General features: G+C 42.5%; 1 protein-coding gene across 1 annotated transcript in view; it reads left to right on the top strand.

Moving 5' to 3' along the window:
* nrip2 (nuclear receptor interacting protein 2) overlaps positions 1-20,000 on the top strand; it is a gene marked incomplete at its 5' end in the record, with an annotated part of 25,462 nt that overhangs the window by 1,312 nt on the left and 4,150 nt on the right. Inside the window, 4 exons of the mRNA XM_080518468.1 lie at positions 12,910-13,224; positions 17,985-18,067; positions 18,537-18,643; positions 19,385-19,437. Of these exons, the coding sequence (XP_080374594.1) occupies positions 12,910-13,224; positions 17,985-18,067; positions 18,537-18,643; positions 19,385-19,437 (558 nt within the window). The remainder of the gene's footprint in view (positions 1-12,909; positions 13,225-17,984; positions 18,068-18,536; positions 18,644-19,384; positions 19,438-20,000) is intronic.

Raw genomic sequence — 20,000 nt, 5'->3', positions numbered from 1 at the left:
TCCTCCTCCTCCTCCCCGTCCCCCTCCTACCCCTCCCCCTCCTCCTCCTCCGTCGGTTTCAACTGTTCAACTTTAAGAAAATGACGGCAGTTGTGAATCGCCCTTCTACACGCGTGTGCCGTCAAACCGGGAATGTGGAAGTCGTGGAAGATTTCGCGCGACTCAACATGGCGGCGGTTTCGGTGAAAGTTTAGGTATTCAACCCGCGCCTTTAAAAAGTAATTCGGATTCTACTCACATCTACACATCAAGAGTTTGTTTACGTGACGACGTTTCGAGTGAAATCTCATCATTGTCGTTTCAGGAAAACTTTAAGATTTCCAACTTTTCGAACAACGGTGTACATTTACACAAAAAGGCAGAAACACTGGAATTGATGTAGTTGGCATGTTCGGCCACCAGTGGGTGCTGTTGGTTGTTTTTGTATTGAAACCCTGCTGACGTGCAGCAGAGAATAATCGTCATTAACAGAGGGACAACAGACATTCTAGTGGACAGACGACCAAGTTGGATTGTCATTATGGTGACAACATCCATCTACTGAGCATGTGCAGTGGCCGCCTTTTCAAAAAGAGACTCCAAGCATCGTTGTCATGGTAACGGGGCCCCAAAAATGACTCCTTTCTGCCGCTTCGTTGAAACAGACTTTTTGTAACTACGAAGCTAAAACGACTGTTGGATATGTTAACAGCTGTGAGTAACAGCTGGGTAGGAAATGTAATGTGGGAATAACGGCTTCATCTCCTCTCCCTCAAGCTCGTTTTTCCTCTTCCCTGCACTCCGACAGCAGAAATAAAGCTGCCCTGCTGGAGGCGGCCATGTTGCTTGTTTGTTGTCGTCGTGTTCGGGCTGTAAACGGAGAAATGGGACATTCCCAACCCGCGGTCGTCTCGGCGTTAAGCCGCACGAACGCTGTCTGCTTCCACTGTGATGCATTCAGGGGAGTAAAGGTGTGCGGGAATTTCTACCGCTCCATCAAAAGCTTTTCAATTAGATTCAGCTCTGGCTTGTGTTTTTTAACCATTTGCGGACAAAGTGTGTATGTTTGCATGTATTTCCTGAGGGGAGGAGGCAGATGAGGGATCAGCTGTTAAACGCTGATTTATTTTTCCTTTTTTCTATTTGACGTCTCATTGGGTCAACTAATGCGCTAACCGGGGTGTCTAAACATTAACATTAACATGTGACTACTAGCTGCTGACATCGGCATTCGTTCAAATCACTGTGTTTGGATGCAGGCTGTTGTCGTACGCAAGCTTTTGAACGCACAAGTGCACATTTGAACGCCATCAGAAAATACAATCCAACATCCCCATAGAACTCTTATTATATTCAGGAGCGTAATGTGCAAAGTCATCCAAATGCAAGAAGCGACTCGGTGACTCCCGCCGGCGCCGAAAGCCTTCTTATCATAATGCCAATTATCTTCTCCTTAAAGACAGAGCCAAGCTCGTCGCGGTTATCGAAAACTCAATCTGCGAAGCCCCGTGAACCAGCTCGCCGTCTGAAAGTGTTTTCTGACGTCGCCGTGGGAAAACTTGAGGAAAGGAGCTGAAATTGCCGGCTTTGCTCCTCCATACTTATGACCACGCTTTCTGCAGGTTGCATGCTGAAAGTGACTTCGGCCAGATGGGAACTAGCGTCCGTGTGCCGGAAACCGCCTGTTAATGCTAAATGAATACGTCCCACTGTACATGCTGTATTCTTTATAAGACACAATTTCCCCATATTTTGATATATAAGGTGCATCTTACATGGATTTTCCTGTGTAACCTTGTGTTTCTGCTGGCTGGTCCGTCCTGGTCGGTGTGTAATTCATGAGCACAGCCCCGTTATGTAACTGTGAATTTGTTGTGCTGCTCTTTAGCCGGAGGTCTTTTCACTCTCAGCAGCAGCAGCAGCAGCAGCGTTGCAGCCATGTTGTTGTGTTGTGATTCGGGGGAGCAGCCCGCATGAAAAAGGGCAAAACCCAGCGAGATAGCACGAGAGCGGCGGAGGGGAAGGAACGAGGCGACCGGAGGGGGACGCCTGTTTTATATAACGTAGCGTAAAGCTGCGTGTTTGGATGGAGGGACAATAAACAGGATGTGTGCAGTTCAGCTTTATTTACAACCTGAGCTCCGCGTGGATCAACTTGTTGTGTCGACCTCACTGGTTTGTTTGTATTTTTACTGTACAAGCTCCATGTGAAGCCATTAAATCTGATTCATACTGAGAGTGAACTACTGGACAGGAAGCAGGAAGATTACACCTTTTGCTCACACGTTAAAACTCACGTCGAGTTTCTTTTATTCCCTCGGTTTTCCGAACAAAATCGTGAGTTTTCCTACGAGAATTTCAAATTGCAAATGTTGCTCACAAGATGCAAAAGGACTATTTCTATTGATTTTTTTATTCAACGTGTTGTATTTTAATTAAGTGAAACATTTAAGTCGATTTAAACCACAGAAAACTACAATGCTGTTGCACTTGTGGTAGTTTATCTCAGTTAACTCAATAAAACTACACAGAATGGGTCAAATTAGCTCCACAGCAGCTCATCGCAGTATTACGTGTTGCCAGCATGATCCTGAATTATTCAATCGATTTCCAAAAGGCCTGCAGTTGTTTACATTTTCTTCACTTTTCTTGCTGCTATGAGGTCAAATAAACAACAAATTACAACACAAAATGAGTCAAATTTGCTCGTCTGCCGCTGACTTGGCTACTAAATATTCCTGGCATGATGCTAAATGCATAATTCTACTTATTTTATTACCTTTTCTAGTATTTCATTTTAATAAAAAAAGGTATTAACACACATATTGTCATTAAGTCGATGAAATAACACAAATTCGCGTGGGTCAAATGAGCTGTTGTGTTAGCAACAGGAAGAGACGTCGCTGTCGCGATGCTCGTTTTGTGTTTTTATTCAGTAAAATAGATCGTTTTTGTTTTATTTTGTATTCCAGACCCTCTACATGCGACTTTCATTCAAGTTAACATTTGCAATCGTGAAGCATCACAATTTCGATGCATTTACAGCTACGTGTGTCCGTGAACGCGGGTTTTCAGTATCACGACTCACTAGACGCATGTTTCTCACAACATTTTCCCAAAGTGAACAAAACACTTAAGATTAAAAAAAAAAAAAAAGTCTTAGCAAAGCGGGTTTAGAAAGCCTCGAAGATGAAGACGGTGTCCCGTCGTTTCCAGGCTCCCTGCAGCTCGTCTGTCGGCTTGCTCATGTTCTCCCTTCACAGATGAGCGAGTCTGAAGTGTGTGTGTGTGTGTGTGTGTGTATGTGTGTGTGAGTGTTCATGTGTGCGTTTGAGTGTGAGACGGCCGGAAAGGGGAGTCTAAAGGTACATCCGATGATCTACAGCGACACAACTGGGCTCCGACGTTGACGCGAATGGGGAAACGAGCGCGTTTGGTTTGTGCCGACTGAATCGACGTTACATGATTCCACGTCCATGGATCGACACGCATCCCCATGAACTCAACAGTTGTTTTTCTGTCTCGCCCCGGGGAAGGCGAAGCGGCACTTTAAAAGTGGAGAACAAACTGGACAGGTTCACTCGGAGGGATCGGTCGACCTCTCGGGACTTTTGTTTCTTCCTGCAGCAAAAAAAATCCAACCCGGCGTGGTAAATGGACTCAGATGCAGCTGTTATTATTAGCTCCGGGACAATTAGGTGGGCTGGGGCTCTCGCTCTCTCTCTCTCTCTATCTCTCTCTCTCTCTCTCTCTCTCTCTCTCTCTCGGAGCCTGTGGAGGGGCGGCCATGCTGCCTCAGCTGTGAGGAGGAACACGACCACGGCTAAAAATACGCCACAAAAAAAAAAAAAAAGCAAACGAAAGAAACTGACACCAACCCTGACAACAGAGGAGGGGAGGAAACAAGAAACAACACAGAAATCTTCGCCGAGGCCTGACACCTGGCATCCCTTCCTCCGCAAGTCACTTTGGAGATTTCAAATCATTGTAATTGAGAGCATAGCGGGAGAAACCTCAGTGGACGAGCTGAACCTCATCAGAGCGCGCCAGTTCAGTAAAATAACTTAAAAAGCAATAGCCAATATATAATAACAAGATGATTAAATGAGAACACAAAACAATGAGCAAACGAGCATATTAGCACCATAAAAATAATGGCTTTTAAAGGTAAAATGGACAAATCGGTTAAAGCAGCTTAAGTGGCGAAAGCAGCTAAAATTACTGAAGTGATTAAAGAAGGCTTAAATCGCACCAAAAAAATGGCAATGGCAGCTAAAATAAGGACTAAACATGGCTTAAAAAGACAAAAATGCAAAAGTTAGGAGAAAAAAAGAAAAATTAAAAAAACCTAAATGGGCTGAATAGCAAAGGCCAAAAACACAAACATTCGTAATCGACTGAAACAGCATGGTTAGCTGAATACATAAAAAATATCTAATATAAATAAAAAACTGCATAGCTAAAGAAGAAAAAAACAACAAAACTTTAAAGAATGGGTAAAACAGATATATTTGCTAAAATGGCTAAAACACCTAAAAGGTAAAACTGTTAAACGTGGATAAAATATCCCAAACCGCTGAAAAAGAAATGTGAAAAGGAAAATCAGCCTAACGGATGAGATTGTGAGACACAAGGTGAAAAAGAAAAACAGCAAAACTATGCAGAAGAGTTAAAAACAGCTAAAAGTGGCTTAAATGGAGAAAAAAAATTGGTTAAAATGGCTAAAACTGCTAAAATAGCTAAAGTAGATCAACTTGCAAAAACCATTAGAATATATTAAAAGGGGAAACACGCCAAAATGGCTCAAATTATGGGGAACGACTAAAGCAGTTAAATACGCCTCAAATCGCTAAAACGGTTATAATAAGCTTCGCAGCTCCTGGCAAATCTAATTTGGGTTCAAGTGTCAGATCAACTCTTTTTCGCCATGAAGGATGTGGAGCGGCGTCGCAGTTGGGAAAGAGAACTTTTAAAAGGCATTAACCCCCGACTGCTCAGGCTGAGTCAGGATGAGAAAATTAATACAATTCTTCTGTCCTCTGTTGATATTCTATCTGAGCAGGAAGACGGCAGGGAACGCAGGAAGACACGTTTCTCCCCAACGTCTTCCACTTTAACACTTACTGCTGTGCCTCCAGCAAGTCGGGAGTAGGTGGTCATGAATAATGCTAATTTTATGTAAATAGCTTCTGAAACAGTCTGCTGGAGGACAGCGGGGAATTTAGGCTGAACGAAAAGAGGGCTTGAACATCTTCCAATGTTGTAAAAAGATGTTTGGAAATGAATCCGAATCCTTCAGAAATGAGACCAGGAAGCGCCGAAACCAGATCTTTAGCAAGTATCAAACGGATTTCACTGAAAAAGCTCAAGATGCTTAAAAAAGGGGGGAAATTTGTCTTTTATCACCCATTAAAAAAAAATAATAATAATAAATCAGTCAAGGAACCTTTTATTAAATAAACCTTACACATCTTTATTATCTCTGCTTTTTTACAAAGCCAGTCTCTGCTATGAAATTACCAAACCACAGTATAGTGGTCAGAAATTCAATCAAAGTTCTTTCTCAAATTAAAAAAATTATGTAATTTCCTACGTGCCACAATCATGCATTTATTCCATATATAGCAGAGAGCACATTTCTTAATTGGCACCTAAATGCCATGAAGTCCATCAAAGACATGTATCTTGAGTCTTGTGTCGTTTAAACAATTTCAATTGAAATTCAGCCTTTTCCCAGCAGGATTTTTTAGTTATTGACAAGAAATCCTGATGGAAAAAACAAAAAACTAAATTTGAGATAAAACTATGCAGTCTATGAGTCGAGACCATAGACCAGAGTGAAACAAGACTCTTCTGACATAATTCCTGTTTGTGTGTGTTCTTATGCGCTACAGCTGAAGGAATGTGGTTTCATAATACCTGAACTGAGTTCAGAACGTGACGGGGGGATTTCAAGGTAAACCGGAGAGAGAAAGTGGCGATGCAAGAGAAGTCGGGAGAAAACAGATGCCAATGAAGACGGAGTGGAAGCGGCGGGGCCAGGCTGGCAGCAGATGTGGAACAGCCGGAGCTTCCTGGTCGGGGGAAACAGGAAGGCGTCCGCCGGGGGACGTCCGTCAGAATGAGAGAGAGGACATTAAAGAGGCTCACGTGACTGGCTGAATGAGAGGGACGAGCCTGTTGCTGTCAGATAATTAGCCCACATGGCGATCAGCCTCCAATCTGACTCACTGAGGAGGAGGAGGAGGAGGAGGAGGAGGAGGAAGGGGACGATTTGGCTTCATGACCCACTGGCAGACTGGACCGGCTTTGACTGGCTCGTGATCGGGGGGGGGGGGGGGGGTCGCCACAGGGCGCACATCGGCAGGACGCCACGTCTGAGTGGACACAAGGGGAACATGGCGTCCAAGAGACGTTGTGACCTGGTTGTGTGTCGTCCGGCACGTGTGAACATCTCTCTCCTCTGCGTTTAGACACCACAGCCAGCGCACAGAGAGAGAAACCAGGATACCGTGATACCGTGATACCGCCAAGTCCCACATCCAGAGTCTGTCTGACGCAACGGGGAGACGAATGCGACGAAACGACGGGAAAAATGAGAAAATAACCCAGTTCACATTATTTCAGTGAGTCATCGCTGGGTTAAAAAAGAGGCCGGCTCAGCCGTGAGCTTTCAATCAGAACAGATTGTCAGTAAGAAATGCTGTGGCACTCTTATCGAAACACCCACGCCCTTGTTTACACCACCACGTTTCAAGTCAAAACATAATTTTTGCCTTTTCGTTTCGGAGTTCACATTTACAGGAAATGACGTCCGTGTATATGGAAACAGCAGAAAAATGATGCAGTTCCCATGTTGGGCCACTAGTGGCTGCTGTTAGTTGTTTTCGTAATAAAATCCAAACACACATGCAGCAGAGAACAATAGACTCTAAACATGAACCTTCTTAACATTTAATGCAAACTCGCTCGTACATCTTTTACTTAGAAAGAGAAAAAAAAGAGTTGGTTTAATAAAGTTAAAAACTCGGAATCAATAGTGAGTTAGCTTCACCCACATGGAAAGAACCTATATGAGGATATATGCGCATATATGAAACATAGCAGTAGTTTATATGCACATATATGACAATATATATGCTGCACACATGTGTATATATGCTACATATAGGCAAAATGTAGGTGCATATGATGTGAATATACAGGCCATATAGGTCTCCTGTACTGCTTCTTTATTTTTACAAATATATATATATACATATACATATATATATATACATATATATATATAGCCCATATATCACTTTGGCAACTGTCATACATTATCAAGGCAATAACTGACAACTAACTAAAAAACGATTATGCAAGAAGAACATATAGGTGCATATATGCACACATATATACGTGCACATATGTACCTATATAAGTACCTGTATGCACGTATATGTGTACACATATATGTACATATATGCACATATAATATAGGAAAACGGCCAATTTTATATATGTCAAACCTATATCAAGACCTATATTAAAACATATATGTTTCTATAGGTTCTTTCCATGTGGGCACCACTGAGAACCCCAGGTTAAGAAATCTAAATGCGCAACCAGAAAACATGATTCTCAATCAAAACCACAAAATATGGTCGAAAATTTGACTTGTTGATGGTTTGTGAGGAAGAAAAAAAACAAAAAACACGAAATCACCAGATGTTTCCTGAGTTCTTAAATCCGTTTCAGAATACGGAGACCTGTGGCTGTCCACTCTTTGTTGATTATGACAAATACCACTAGAAGGCTTCTGACAATGAGTCACAATGAACACTAGAAAGAAAAAAACCCAGATTCCATCGATACCAAATTCCAGCTAAGCTGCTTGAAAAACGACAACAATCCCTCTGAACAAAGCAGAACAGGAGGCCGAACGCTGCGGAGTCGACGAACCCTTCATGGACTCTGCTGCCTGCTGTTCATTAGCTTTCCCGATCGAGGCTCTGTGATCAATGCCAATTTACACACTTGGGGAGTCTGTTACCAAGCAAGAAGGCAAGAAACGAGTTGAAATCCTGGAGCGTGTCACGAGAAACACTTCACGTTCCCCCAGTGATGCTGGTGATCTCCACGATTGTCAAACATAAAGCCTTTCATTAAGTCTTTCACGAGCGCGGGCAGAGTCGTAGCCGATACCCGACACTGGCATTGGCGAAAACGAAATTTTCTCTTTTCTAAACGCATTCCGAGGAAAAACACGTTTTCGAATTTGAACACGTTTTTGGTTTGCAAAGCAACTTTGGAGGAGACTGCGTATGGAATGACACGTTCACACTTGTTTCACTCCGACATATTGGCGAGAGGACGGACACACCGTTTCTCCTCCTCCGAGGCTGAAACATTTGTCATTTAATCAAAGAGTGGGTTGACCTCAGTCAGGGCAATCGACAGAAACAGATGCAAACCATGAGAGAGAGAGAGAGAGAGAGAGAGAGAGAGAGGGAGGGAGAGAGGGGAGCATGGTGAGGCGAACAGCTGAAATCACATTACGCTCATCGTCTATCAGATTCACTCCTCGCCTCCCTGCCGTCTGCCGAGATCACAAACGACGTGGGAGAAGCAGTCCTCAAACAAACCCTGCAACCTGCGAGGGTCTCGCCGGCCCTCCCGCACTCGTTTCCTTCGCGAACGGAAAAGGAAACTTCAGAAGCAATTCCATTATAAAACAATACTCCTCACACTGATTCGTGCACGCTTCCTGGAAGATGTTTGAAAATGAGGATAATTGATGTGAAGAGATGCGGGTTGTTTTTTTTTTTTTTTGGTCAGTTGGTGCCGAGGTGGGGAAGGAGAGAGTGAGAGAAGAGAGGAAAGGAAAAGAGCAATTCTGCAAACATGTTTAGGGGGGAAAAAAAAAAGAAGAGTCTGGTTTAAAGTGGAGCTCCTGATTGAATTTGATTACTCGCCGAGGTCCACCGTGAAGGATCCTGGTTTAGTGCAGCTCCTGCAGAGAGGAGAGGCGGAAGATTACTCTTAGATTAGGATTTGGTTGGGCCCAGGCTTTTGGGGGGAATTAATGCAATCAATGAAAAGAAGAACACTTAAAGAGGGGGAGATAAGAGAGGGATATTAAGGAACCGGTGGGCGGTAGGGAAAGAAAGGCAGGAGGAGCAGGAGATAATAGCGGGGGGGGGGGGGGGGGGGAGGAGAGGAGAGAATAAAGAGGAGGGGGGGAGGAAGGAGGATGAGGAGGTCCGGATCAGCTGGACCGGAGCCTGTCTGTGAACACCAACGATCACGTCATCCACAGCATGTTGGTGATTCTCTCGACAATCTGCAGAGGTGTTGCATTGAGACATATCGACTCCTGTGCCATGGACACATACTGACATGTCCAACCACAGACATGGCGGCGCATCAGATGACATCATTACAGGTCACTCGTCTCCCGGAGCCTTTTGTCAGCTGTCTTTTCTTTCCAATCTGTCTTTTTTTTGCTCGCAGGCCTCGAAACATGCTCTTCATTGAGAGAGGCTTCACAGCGGTGCTCTGCGCACGATGGCCAAAAGCAACGGGAAAGAGAACGCTCTCGTCTTTTCTGTGTCGCACTTCTTTTCCTTTAAAGGGTCAGAATCGGACATTTGCAGCAGCTCAATGTCTCCCAGAGACACAAGACGGTCCGGTGGTGTTGTCATGTCATCTACCGCTTTCATAATCGGTGTAATCGTCCCTCATCAACCCAAAATACCAAACGGGAGGAAAACACCGGACGATGGTCAGGAAATAGCGGATATATCAAGGAGAAATTAGAAACAGATGGCGGTTTTGGTTTTAGAATGTGCATTAGTGTCATTTCGTCTGTTCGTGAAGCGCCGTTGTGTCAGCTGGTGGAAAGGTGTTACTCATCGCAGATTTCAAACCTCACTGGAAATACTTTTTTTTTTTTTTTTTCCCTGAAAATATGAGCTCATGCTCTTTATCTCCAATGGATCCCAACATGTTGACAAATATACCAAAAGTGTGAAGGTTAAGGGTTCGTTCACATGGCAACCAGTCCGAAGGAAAACGTAGAACTTTCATTTTAGGAGTCTGTTAACGCGCCAACAGGCACTTGGAGCCACTGAAAACAACTTTTGTTTAAAAAAATGGCTCCCGAGGTGAAACTTGATGGACAATAAGAACGTTTCCTGTTTGACAATTTACCCCGTTGGTAACACTTTATAATAACTATCCATTATAAGTAGTTAATAAACCATTAATAGCCATCTGTTAATGAGTTTTAGATTGCTTGTTGAATATTTGCTAACAGTTTATTAAGGATTTATAACTGTGCCTTATAGATTGGTAATTGATCATTTACAAGCATTTAGTTAACAATTTATAAATTACATGTTAACTGTATGTTAATGATTTATAACTATACCTTATAAACTAGTAATATATCATGAATAAGCCATTAGTAAACTACTTACTAATGACTTGTTAAGTTGTTAGTTATATACATTATTAGGACGTTATTCTAAAGTAAATGAATAACTAAGTTAGTAAATGAGGAATAGTTGCAACTTTAGAATAACGTCCTAATAATGTATATAAAGTATTAACTGATACTTAACAAGTCAATAGTAAGTAGTTTACTAATGGCTTATTCATGATCTATTACTAGTTTATAAGGTATATTATAAATCATTAACATACAGTTAACATGTAATTTATAAATCGTTAACTAACAGCTTGTAAATTATCTATTACCAATCTATAAGGCACAGTTATAAATCCTTAATAAACTGTTAGCAAATATTCAACAAGCAATCTAAAACTCATTAACAAATGGCTACTAATGGTTTATTAACTACTTATAACGGATAGTTATTATAAAGTGTGACCAGACCGTTTCCGTTTTGTTGCTCTCCATGGCAACGCGGTGAATTGGACACGCAGATCACTTTCCATACCGGCGCAGTAAGTTGCACCAGAGGAGACGTGGCGGGCGGGAGGTGGGAGGTGGGAGGTGGGTGGTGGGAGGCGGGTGGTGGGTGGTGGGCGCACGCCACGTCTTGTGTAGATCCGCGGCGGTTTTGACGGCGCGACGCTCGGCGTTCGAGAACAAGGGGTGGGCAGCTGGCGATGTTGTTTTTTGAAGCCTGGCGTTCGGCCAGCATCCCCTTGACTGTCACTTTATGGCTCTACAGACGCTGGCAGGATTTGTTCTTCTTACTCGATCCGTTCCCGGTGACTCTCCGGGTTTCACACAGCTGGAGGGGAACAGCTGTCAAATAGCCTCGTGTGGTTTCATCAGTTAAAAACTGTCCATTAGGTGTTCAGGATGACCTGCAAATCAATACAGACCTTAACAATGTAGAGTTTGCATGTTCTCCCTTTGTGTATGTTGTTTTTGTCCCTCCCACAGTTTAAAAATATCCACGTGAGGTTAATTCAGGCCAAAATGTGGGCCTCCAGAGGGTTTAATCAGGTCCGCGGGATGACAATATGCAAAATAATAAAAAAAAAATGTAATTAAATTAAAAAGATTCAGAATTAGCTTCGATGGGATCTCAAAACAACTGAAATCAGTCAAGGTCCACAGTCAGTTGTTGATCTGTTGGATTTACTCATTTTCACAAGAACCACTGAAAATTAAATTGTGTTAAAATTGCACTGAGGTGATTATACTTCTCATTTTCCTAATCAGACCCACTTCAGATTAAATTGGAGGCTTCTGAAGTGTTAAGAGTTTGACCCCCTCGGGGTTTAATTTATGATTTGAAGTTGTCTTGTAGATTATAAAGTGATGAATAAGAAGGATGGATGGACATAACCATGTCTTTTTTTATTTTCCTCTGAAAAACCTGTTGCTTAATGATAAATATTAGAAGCCTCTCTGGATATCTAAGCTCCGTCAACATGCAGAAAACCTTGGAGGGAAACGGAGGCTTTTGTGTTTTATTGCTGCTGGTGTTGTTGGTGAGCAGCTCTTTTCCAAGCGGGCTGTCTGGGACTCTGCACTCTGGGAGAACAGCAATGTGATTACCGAGGAACAGGCAGCTTAAATGTAATTAACTTTTTTTATATGATCCGGAGAGAACGGCCAGTCGCCGGCCGCATGTTGTTTTGCAACAAGGGGGAAAAAAATAAATCAATGCCGGCTTCCAACCATTCAATAAATACAGTCAAGCCGCTGCGTCGTAGATATTGGCAGCGTTATCCAAGATGGAATTAACTTACAGGACATTCATCGGGAAGCCCGATGTGCTGCGGCTATGTAGCGCGTTTAGCTGCTTTGAGAAAGACGCTAACAATTAACATGCCGACAAATCGACGTGATGTGGTTCCGCAGACGCCGACGACGTGGCGGCTTTTCCACGCTTCATGACTCGATGACGTGACCTTCGCGCCGCCGAGCTTGGATGGCGCTTCACTTTTCTACTGGGACTATATTAGGATCTGAAATCGCTTCTTATTTGGGAAATAAGGAGGCGATGGGGGAGGAGGAGGAGGAGGAAGAGAAGCTCAGAACTGTCAGGGTCAGCGATGCGATAGCTTAAGTCTTTATCCATCAGCGAAATGCCTTCCGCTTGCAACAGCTTTGGCTTCAGTATGTTTTGCAACCAATTATTTAATATATAAAGCTGCTGGTTGGTCTGTTGGTTGTTTTTAATCGGTTGGTTTGTTGGCCGGTTAGTATGTCAGTTGTTTTGTTAGTTGAGCGGTTTGTCGATATGTTTATTGGCTGGTTGCTTAGTAATTTTTGGCTGGTTTGTTGGTTACTTTGTTGCTTTGTTAGTTTATTGCTATAGAAAGAAAATGTGTGTACAACCCTGAGCTAATCACACCCGGCTTGTATCATTCAGTGCTGGCGAACGTGTTCATTTTCTTTTATCCAATTAGAATCTTGCCGACTCTTCTTCTGCAAAACCTCTCCTGCCCCCCCCACAGCAACCTCACAGCATCGTGCAGCGCCGCCTGCTGGAGGGAAACATCACGCGGCTGCGCGGCGAGGCGCGCGACCCCAGCGGCCGGGTCCGCTCCCCACTGGCCGACAGCAAGGACGGGCCGGCGGACGGCGAGGAGCGGAGCGAGAGCACCGCCGACGACTCCACGGAGGAGAGGGAGTCCCTGGAGGAGAGCGAGAGGAGCCTCCGGTCGGACGAGGAGGACGACAGCAGCGAGGCCGGGGCCGGGCCGACGGCGGAGAAGCCCGAAAGCACGGGGGGCCCCGCTCTCCTCACAGCTCTGGTCGTACAATGCAAGGTAAAAAAAACACAACAAAAACTAGATGATCTGCATTTCCCACGGCAAATGCATGATAGTGTGAATGCTGCTGGCAAACTGTAATGCACAATTTTTAAAAGAATTGCACGATTTTCAAAAAGTTACACGATTTTCAAAAAGTTTCACAAGTTTCAAAAAGTTGAAATAGTTGAAAAAGTTAAAAAAGTGTCAAACAGTTGAAAAAGTAGAAAAAAGTTGGAAAAGTAAAAAAAAAAAAAAGTGGAAAAAGTTGAAAAGTTAAAAACATTTCAAAAAGTTGAATAAGTTTCAAAAAGTTGAAACAGTTGAAAAAGTGTCAGATGAAAATGTTACAACTTGAAAAAGTGTTAAAAAGTTGCACGATTTTCAAAAAGTTTCACAAGTTTCAAAAAGTTGAAATAGTTGAAAAAGTTAAAAAAGTGTCAAACAGTTGAAAAAGTAGAAAAAAGTTGGAAAAGTTCAAAAAAAAAAAGTGGAAAAAGTTGAAAAGTTAAAAACATTTCAAAAAGTTGAAAATGTTACAACAAGTTGAAAAAGTGTTAAAAAGTTGCACAAGTTTCAAAAAGTTGAAATAGTTGCAACAGTTGAAAAAGTTGAATAGTTTAAAAGTTGAATGGTTGAAATCGGTGAAGATTTGAAGAAGTTGAGGTAAAAAAACTTCTCCATCCGTCAACATTGGAAAAACGTTGCACAAAAGTTGAAATATTTCAAAAAGTTGACGAGATTTCAAAAAGCCGGAACGTAGCCGGAAAGTGCCGAAAAAGCTGCACGATTTGATATTTGAATGGTGACGAACGGGAGTTTTAGCGATTCGAAAAACGTCCAGAATAAACAGAAAGAGAATCTCAAGAGTGTGAACGTCTTGCAGTCACACTAATAAACCCCATTGTGCCCGTGTGACAGCAGCGGTACTTGCTCCTGCATGCGAGCTGAGAAACAAGAGCAGATACAATGAGAGCACGACAGCACTGCCATGACTCAGCACTTTTAAGCGTGCGCTTCATTCGCCTCCCCTCTAACGACACACGAAAAGCTTAGCGGGACCCAGCAGCACCCCGATGGCGTCAGAACAACGGAAGGACTGAGTCACGGCGAAAGTGAAGCACGACCCGGGTCATTACTGCAACCACGGGCCCGAAATCCACTCGCTGGGGAAACACGGGAACACGAGCTCCAAATGGGTCGACTGTGTAGGAAGAGGACAGGATGAGACAAAGAAAATGAGAAAACATGCCAATATTCCTCTTCGGCATGCAAGCGCTCCTCCTGATTGCTCGTTCGGAATCACATGGCGACTGTGGGAGACGCGGTAGAATTAACGACATAATTATATAAGCGATGATTGGATCAGAATGTCCCCGCAGCTCTCGTCTGGCGTCCCCGGTCTGCAGTGGTTAATGTCTGTCAGAAGTGGCTGGTGGACGACGGTTACATGCAACAGGCATGGCGCAAATGAATGAGCCAAATATGAAGTGAAAGGGTCCTGGTTGCTTCGTCAAAGGGGGATTTGGAAATAAGCAGTTGACTGAAACAAAAGGGGAAGGAAAACCCTGCCAAGTATAACAAGAATTATCCCGGGCCGACCGTAATAAGAGCTGTCGGACCCAAAACAAGAAGAACTGAGGCCTTCCAGGAGAAGCAAAGTCCGAAAACATGCAAGGTAAAACAATAAACACAAGAAATAAGTGGAACACTAATGCTCCTGCCATGGTGAAGCTCCCTCAAGTGAAAATGCTTTATTTTTTGCAGTAGTTGGACAATGAGACCAATGTTTTCCTGCACAGCATCATGACTCCAGTGTTTGGCATTTCTTCTGTTTCCATCGAAACGGACGCCGTTTTCATTTTATGCCATCAAAGAAATGCCCTTGAAACGTTTCTCAGTAGAAAAACGCAAAAACGATGCATCATCACTTGAAACAACGTGTAAACAGGGTCTCCTACTTCCACCAGAGTATTTTTCCAAAGTGGAGAATATGACTACATTTCCAACTTTTATTCAGATGTAACAAAACATTGATTAACCATCTTTTCAGCCACTCAATATGTAAAGTCACCACCTTTTATTTACCGGAATATAATCTTTTAAAAGTTTACCGTGGCATTTCCAGCATGTTCTGACATTTTACGTTATATATTCAGTTATTGAACTACATCATTAAATAACCTTATTTACTGCAAATACATGCACAAAATTATGCCGCTTGCATTCCGCAGACAGTTTTGAGTGGTAACCTTCATTCAACACCATTACTGTGTGTTTTGAAACTCGCTTTTTTATTCTTATTCCCCAGTTTATTGAAATAAAAAAGGAGAATCTCATTAAGATTTCAAATGGTGACATTTCTGAAAGGATGTATTCTCCTGAGTGAAGTGTGAAGCTGAAGTCTTACGTATGAACGCCACAAAGACGGTACAATAACAGAGAATTGCTGCATTTGTAGATGGATGGCACCATAAACATGGAGGTCTGCAACCATTTCCACCAAACCAGCCATTTTTTCCACCTTTCCACCAAATAAATTAGCCCAGAAATCTTGTTTAAAAAAAAAGAAAAATAAGGATTACAGTTGCAGATATTTTAACCCCGGGTTGAAAGTCGAAGCTTCTGTAAAGTTTCCGGTGGACTCAGCCTCCCACCAACCGCTCAGCTTGATCAGCAACTCGCTAAATGCAAAGCGTTCCTCGGTTACTCATTCTGGCTGCTATTTTTACACATCAGGATCAGCGAGGGATTTTTTATTTTTTATTTTTTTTCCTCTCGCTCCACCTGGACGGAGACAAAAGAGCCAGTTTGTGCCTGTGAGGACAAAAGGAGAATCTCAGTGGCTCCAAACTGAAAATCCCCACTTCAAGTTAAAAGGTTGGACACGTCTTCTTGTTCAATGTCTTTATTTTCTTGAACGTTTTTGCAATCTAGGTTCTCACCGAGGGCTTCGAAACTACGAATAAACACGTTATGGGATTATGGCGAAAACTAAAAAGCGCAGCTTTTGTCGCTCATTGACAGAAACGTGCATTCATTCATAGTTTTGACGCCTTCAGTGAGAATCTACAATGTAAAGAGTAGAGAAAATAAAGAAGAAAAACATTGAATGAGAAGTTGTGTCCAAATTTGGGGGGATTTTATTCAGTTTATGTACGTATTTTTATATACAAGCTGTGTATTTTCAGTGTGTGTGTGGGTGGTGGGGCTCACGTCTTATCTCAACCTGCAGAGCTGCCATATGTTCTGTATATAGCCTCCATTACTCCACCCCGGTGTTATACGTGGCTTTTATTTCTTTTTAGATTATCCAATCAGTAAAATTCCGGTTGACACGACAGCTGAAAAATATTTCTTAATGACTTAGAAGCCAAAAACACCACTATTGCGTCTCAAGCTAAAGCGGCTAATACACATTCATACAGTGGGCTTGAAAATCCCCCAAAACATTACAGCTCGATTTGTAAACCTTTGATTAGTCTAATTTAAATTTTGGTTTTATTTTTCAGTTCCTATTGTGTGGAAATAGTTAAGTATATTCATCCTTAATCACAAACCTGTCCTTGCCGGCTGATTGCAAACATTTTAAATACATTTTCATTTGGACTGTAAGAGGAAAATGAAGTGATTTTTTTTTTTTTTTTAAGCTCCCATCAAGAAAGACTTTGTCTGCAAGCTAATAGAGCATACATATGTAAAAAAAAACCAAACAATAAAAAGTGACAACAAAAGTTCAGGCCTCTATATCAATTTAATTCTACTGTTGGTAAAGACATTCTAATACACCTGGTCTCACGAGCGCCAATGTTGTTTCTGGCCAACTATTTTAATTTAGGCTGTGTAATTAAATACATACAGTGGTTAATGTGAATATTCCTCAAAAATGAAGAAACAACAGCTTTCTGCCAGTTTAAATAAATTATTTTGAGGAGAAAATGACGACAAGCTACAGAGTTTGTGTACAAATGGTAAAATATTCCATTCAAGGTTTGGTCACTGAGCAAACATCCACCTATTATTAATCTGAGTTGAGTTCTTTTGTTCTGTAAAGCAGAAATCTGTGACAATGTCGGTGGATGATTGGATGGACGGTCATGAGAAGTGCACCGTCAACCGTCGAGGGGAAAAAAAAAATGAAAACATTTCACGCTAAAATGATTTTGGCCCACGCGTCACATGGAGCCACTTTTCCCTGCGTACACAGCAGACTTGTTTGACCACTGGTTTAATGGGCCCGGGCTTCATATTTTATGCTCTAGTGGTGCTGAAAAATCAAAGTGCACTCAGCAAACTGAAGAATCAGCTTCTTCTCTCAGCCACGTGCACCTAATACATCAGCAAATAATTCGGAAGAACACCTCCGGCGACCTGTAAACATGTACAGGACGCCACGCTCCGCTTATTTCTAGCTTAATTATTAAGTGTCGACTTATTGAACCCAATGCCTGCAGCAATTACAGATCAATTGACAGAGATTTAAAAAAAAAAAAACCAGAGCCAAACTCCACAAAAACCAGTTTGGAGTTGGAAATACTCCACTTGGACGGGGCTTTGCTTGGTTTTTTCCGAGTCGATAAGCAGTTGGCGGCAAAGTTATTTCCTAATTTGGCAGTTGGGTTTGTTTTGAAAGAGAGATCAGTGGTTTTCAGGAACTCCCCTGAGCTGTGCGAGCGCCGCAACTTTTTGTTTCCTGGCATTCGTTGGCGTGGGAAACCACAGTGTGATACTAACCCCCCCCATTCCCTTCTGCCCCCCCCCCCCCCCTTCCCCGACAGTGCCACGACACCGAAGTTAAGGCATCCATCAACACCGGCAGTCAACACAACCACATCTCCACCTCCTGCTGCCGGAGGCTGGGGTAAGACACACTGCAAACACCCCCCCCCCCCCCCCCCCCAGCACACTAACTGCCCCACTCAACAGAATGAACAGAGTGCAAATCTGAATTAAACAAAATACTCGATTTTGGGACATTTCACGGTATTTTACACCAGAAGTTTCCTTTAACTTTGGCTTTATGCTGAAATAATAACAATTTAATTGTTTGGTTTTGTTAGAATATAGACGTCTTCATCACGTATGCTCTGCATCACAACAAAGAGAGTTTAATTTTAAAGGTTAATCTGGCACTATGTTACTCACTTGAGATGAAATCAGGCTGTTTGATGGCCCCTGGACTGAAATGACTGACAAGCCTGCATTCAATTGTTGTTGGTGCATTTAAAAAAAATAAGTAGTTTGTCTTTGTAAATAATTAGATTGCAAACTCAAATAAAAGCCAATGTTCAGTGCAATGAACCCCTGGAGGTGTGTCGCTGTGTTTTCAGACTGGTGCCCGCTCAGGACAGCTCGCCGTGTGGCGGGGGGGACTCGGTGACAGATGTGCAGCTGCAGCTGGGCCGGCAGACGGTCCGATGTTCTGCCATTGTGAGAGGTGGGGACGTAAGACACTTTTTAGAGAAACTGCCAGAGATCAAAGAGGGCGACTGATACGTGGCCGATAGTGAAAAATAATCCAGCTCAGGTGCTAAAGAACATAAAAAAAAAAAAAAAGCTTTTTCTTAACAAAATGTATAAAAAAAGGAAGGACGACAACTATATGAATGTGCTACATTGACTGCTCAGCATATAAGTTGGAGCCGTGCTACATGCTACATGCTACATTCTACATACTACATGCTACATACTACATGCTACATACTATATGCTACATGCTACATGCTACATGCTACATACTACATGCTATATACTAGATGCTACATGCTATATACTATATGCTACATGCTACATACTACATGCTACATACTACAGCAAGGTAGCAACTTGGTCAGAAACACGGGAACGTACTTTTTTTAATATATTTTGCTGCATCCCCAAACCTGTAAAAGCACAAAACACAATTGTGTTCGTGTCCTCCTACGTTGAACCTTTTTTTTTACTTGCGTTTGTGACTCATGCAGAAACACTCTTATCGGTGTTGCAGCTGCTCCATAATCCCTCCTCCAATTTAGTCCCGTGGCTTAAACTCCCTGACTTATGGCGAATTCACACTCGTTTAACGGCACCGGTTCTCACAGGAAGTCACGTAGCGTGTACAGAGGAAGGCGTCGGTAAATGGCGCTCGCCAAGTTTCTATACGTCTTGATGTGATTCAGTATTTCCTCTTCTCTTCCAGAGGATGAGGCGTTTGAGCTGTGCCTGGGTCTTCACACTCTGCTGGAACTTAAAGTAAGGTCTTTATTTTCATTGCTAATATTTGGGAGTCTTAGTGTGTGTGTGTGTGTGTGTGTGTGTGTGTGTGTGTGTGTGTGTGTGTGTGTGTGTGTGTGTGAGAGAGACCGAATAAGCAAAAGTGAAGAAGAAGAAAACGTGCTCTCACAGAGACACAACACACATTACAAATGGTTTTTTTAAACGTTAAATTCACATCCAAGTCCAAGACAATATGCCACTTTTATTGACCATTTCTGTTTCAAAATAAGAGTCTTTGTGACTTAGAGCAGCCGTGTCAAACACGTTTTAGGTCCAATTTTTTTCCCAAAATAATCTTTAAATTTAAACTTTAAAGTTCTTCTTTGGTTTTGTGAAAATATCGACCAACCTGCTGATGCCATACTTATTAAATGCCACGAAGCCCAGTTTATACTCCATATGCAAACAATATGAAAAGGATTTACACGTTATACAAACAATAAACTGAGCGTTATTAGATTATGGGAGTTATGGGATTATCACGTTCAAGCAGAAATGCACCACTTTTCAAAAGTGGCTCATCATGTTGAATTCGGAGA

This window comes from Blennius ocellaris (genome assembly GCF_963422515.1).
Source record: "Blennius ocellaris genome assembly, chromosome: 22".
Classification (NCBI taxonomy): domain Eukaryota; kingdom Metazoa; phylum Chordata; class Actinopteri; order Blenniiformes; family Blenniidae; genus Blennius; species Blennius ocellaris.
The sequence above is the reverse complement of the archived record's forward strand: the minus strand, read 5'-3'. Positions and strand labels throughout refer to the sequence as shown.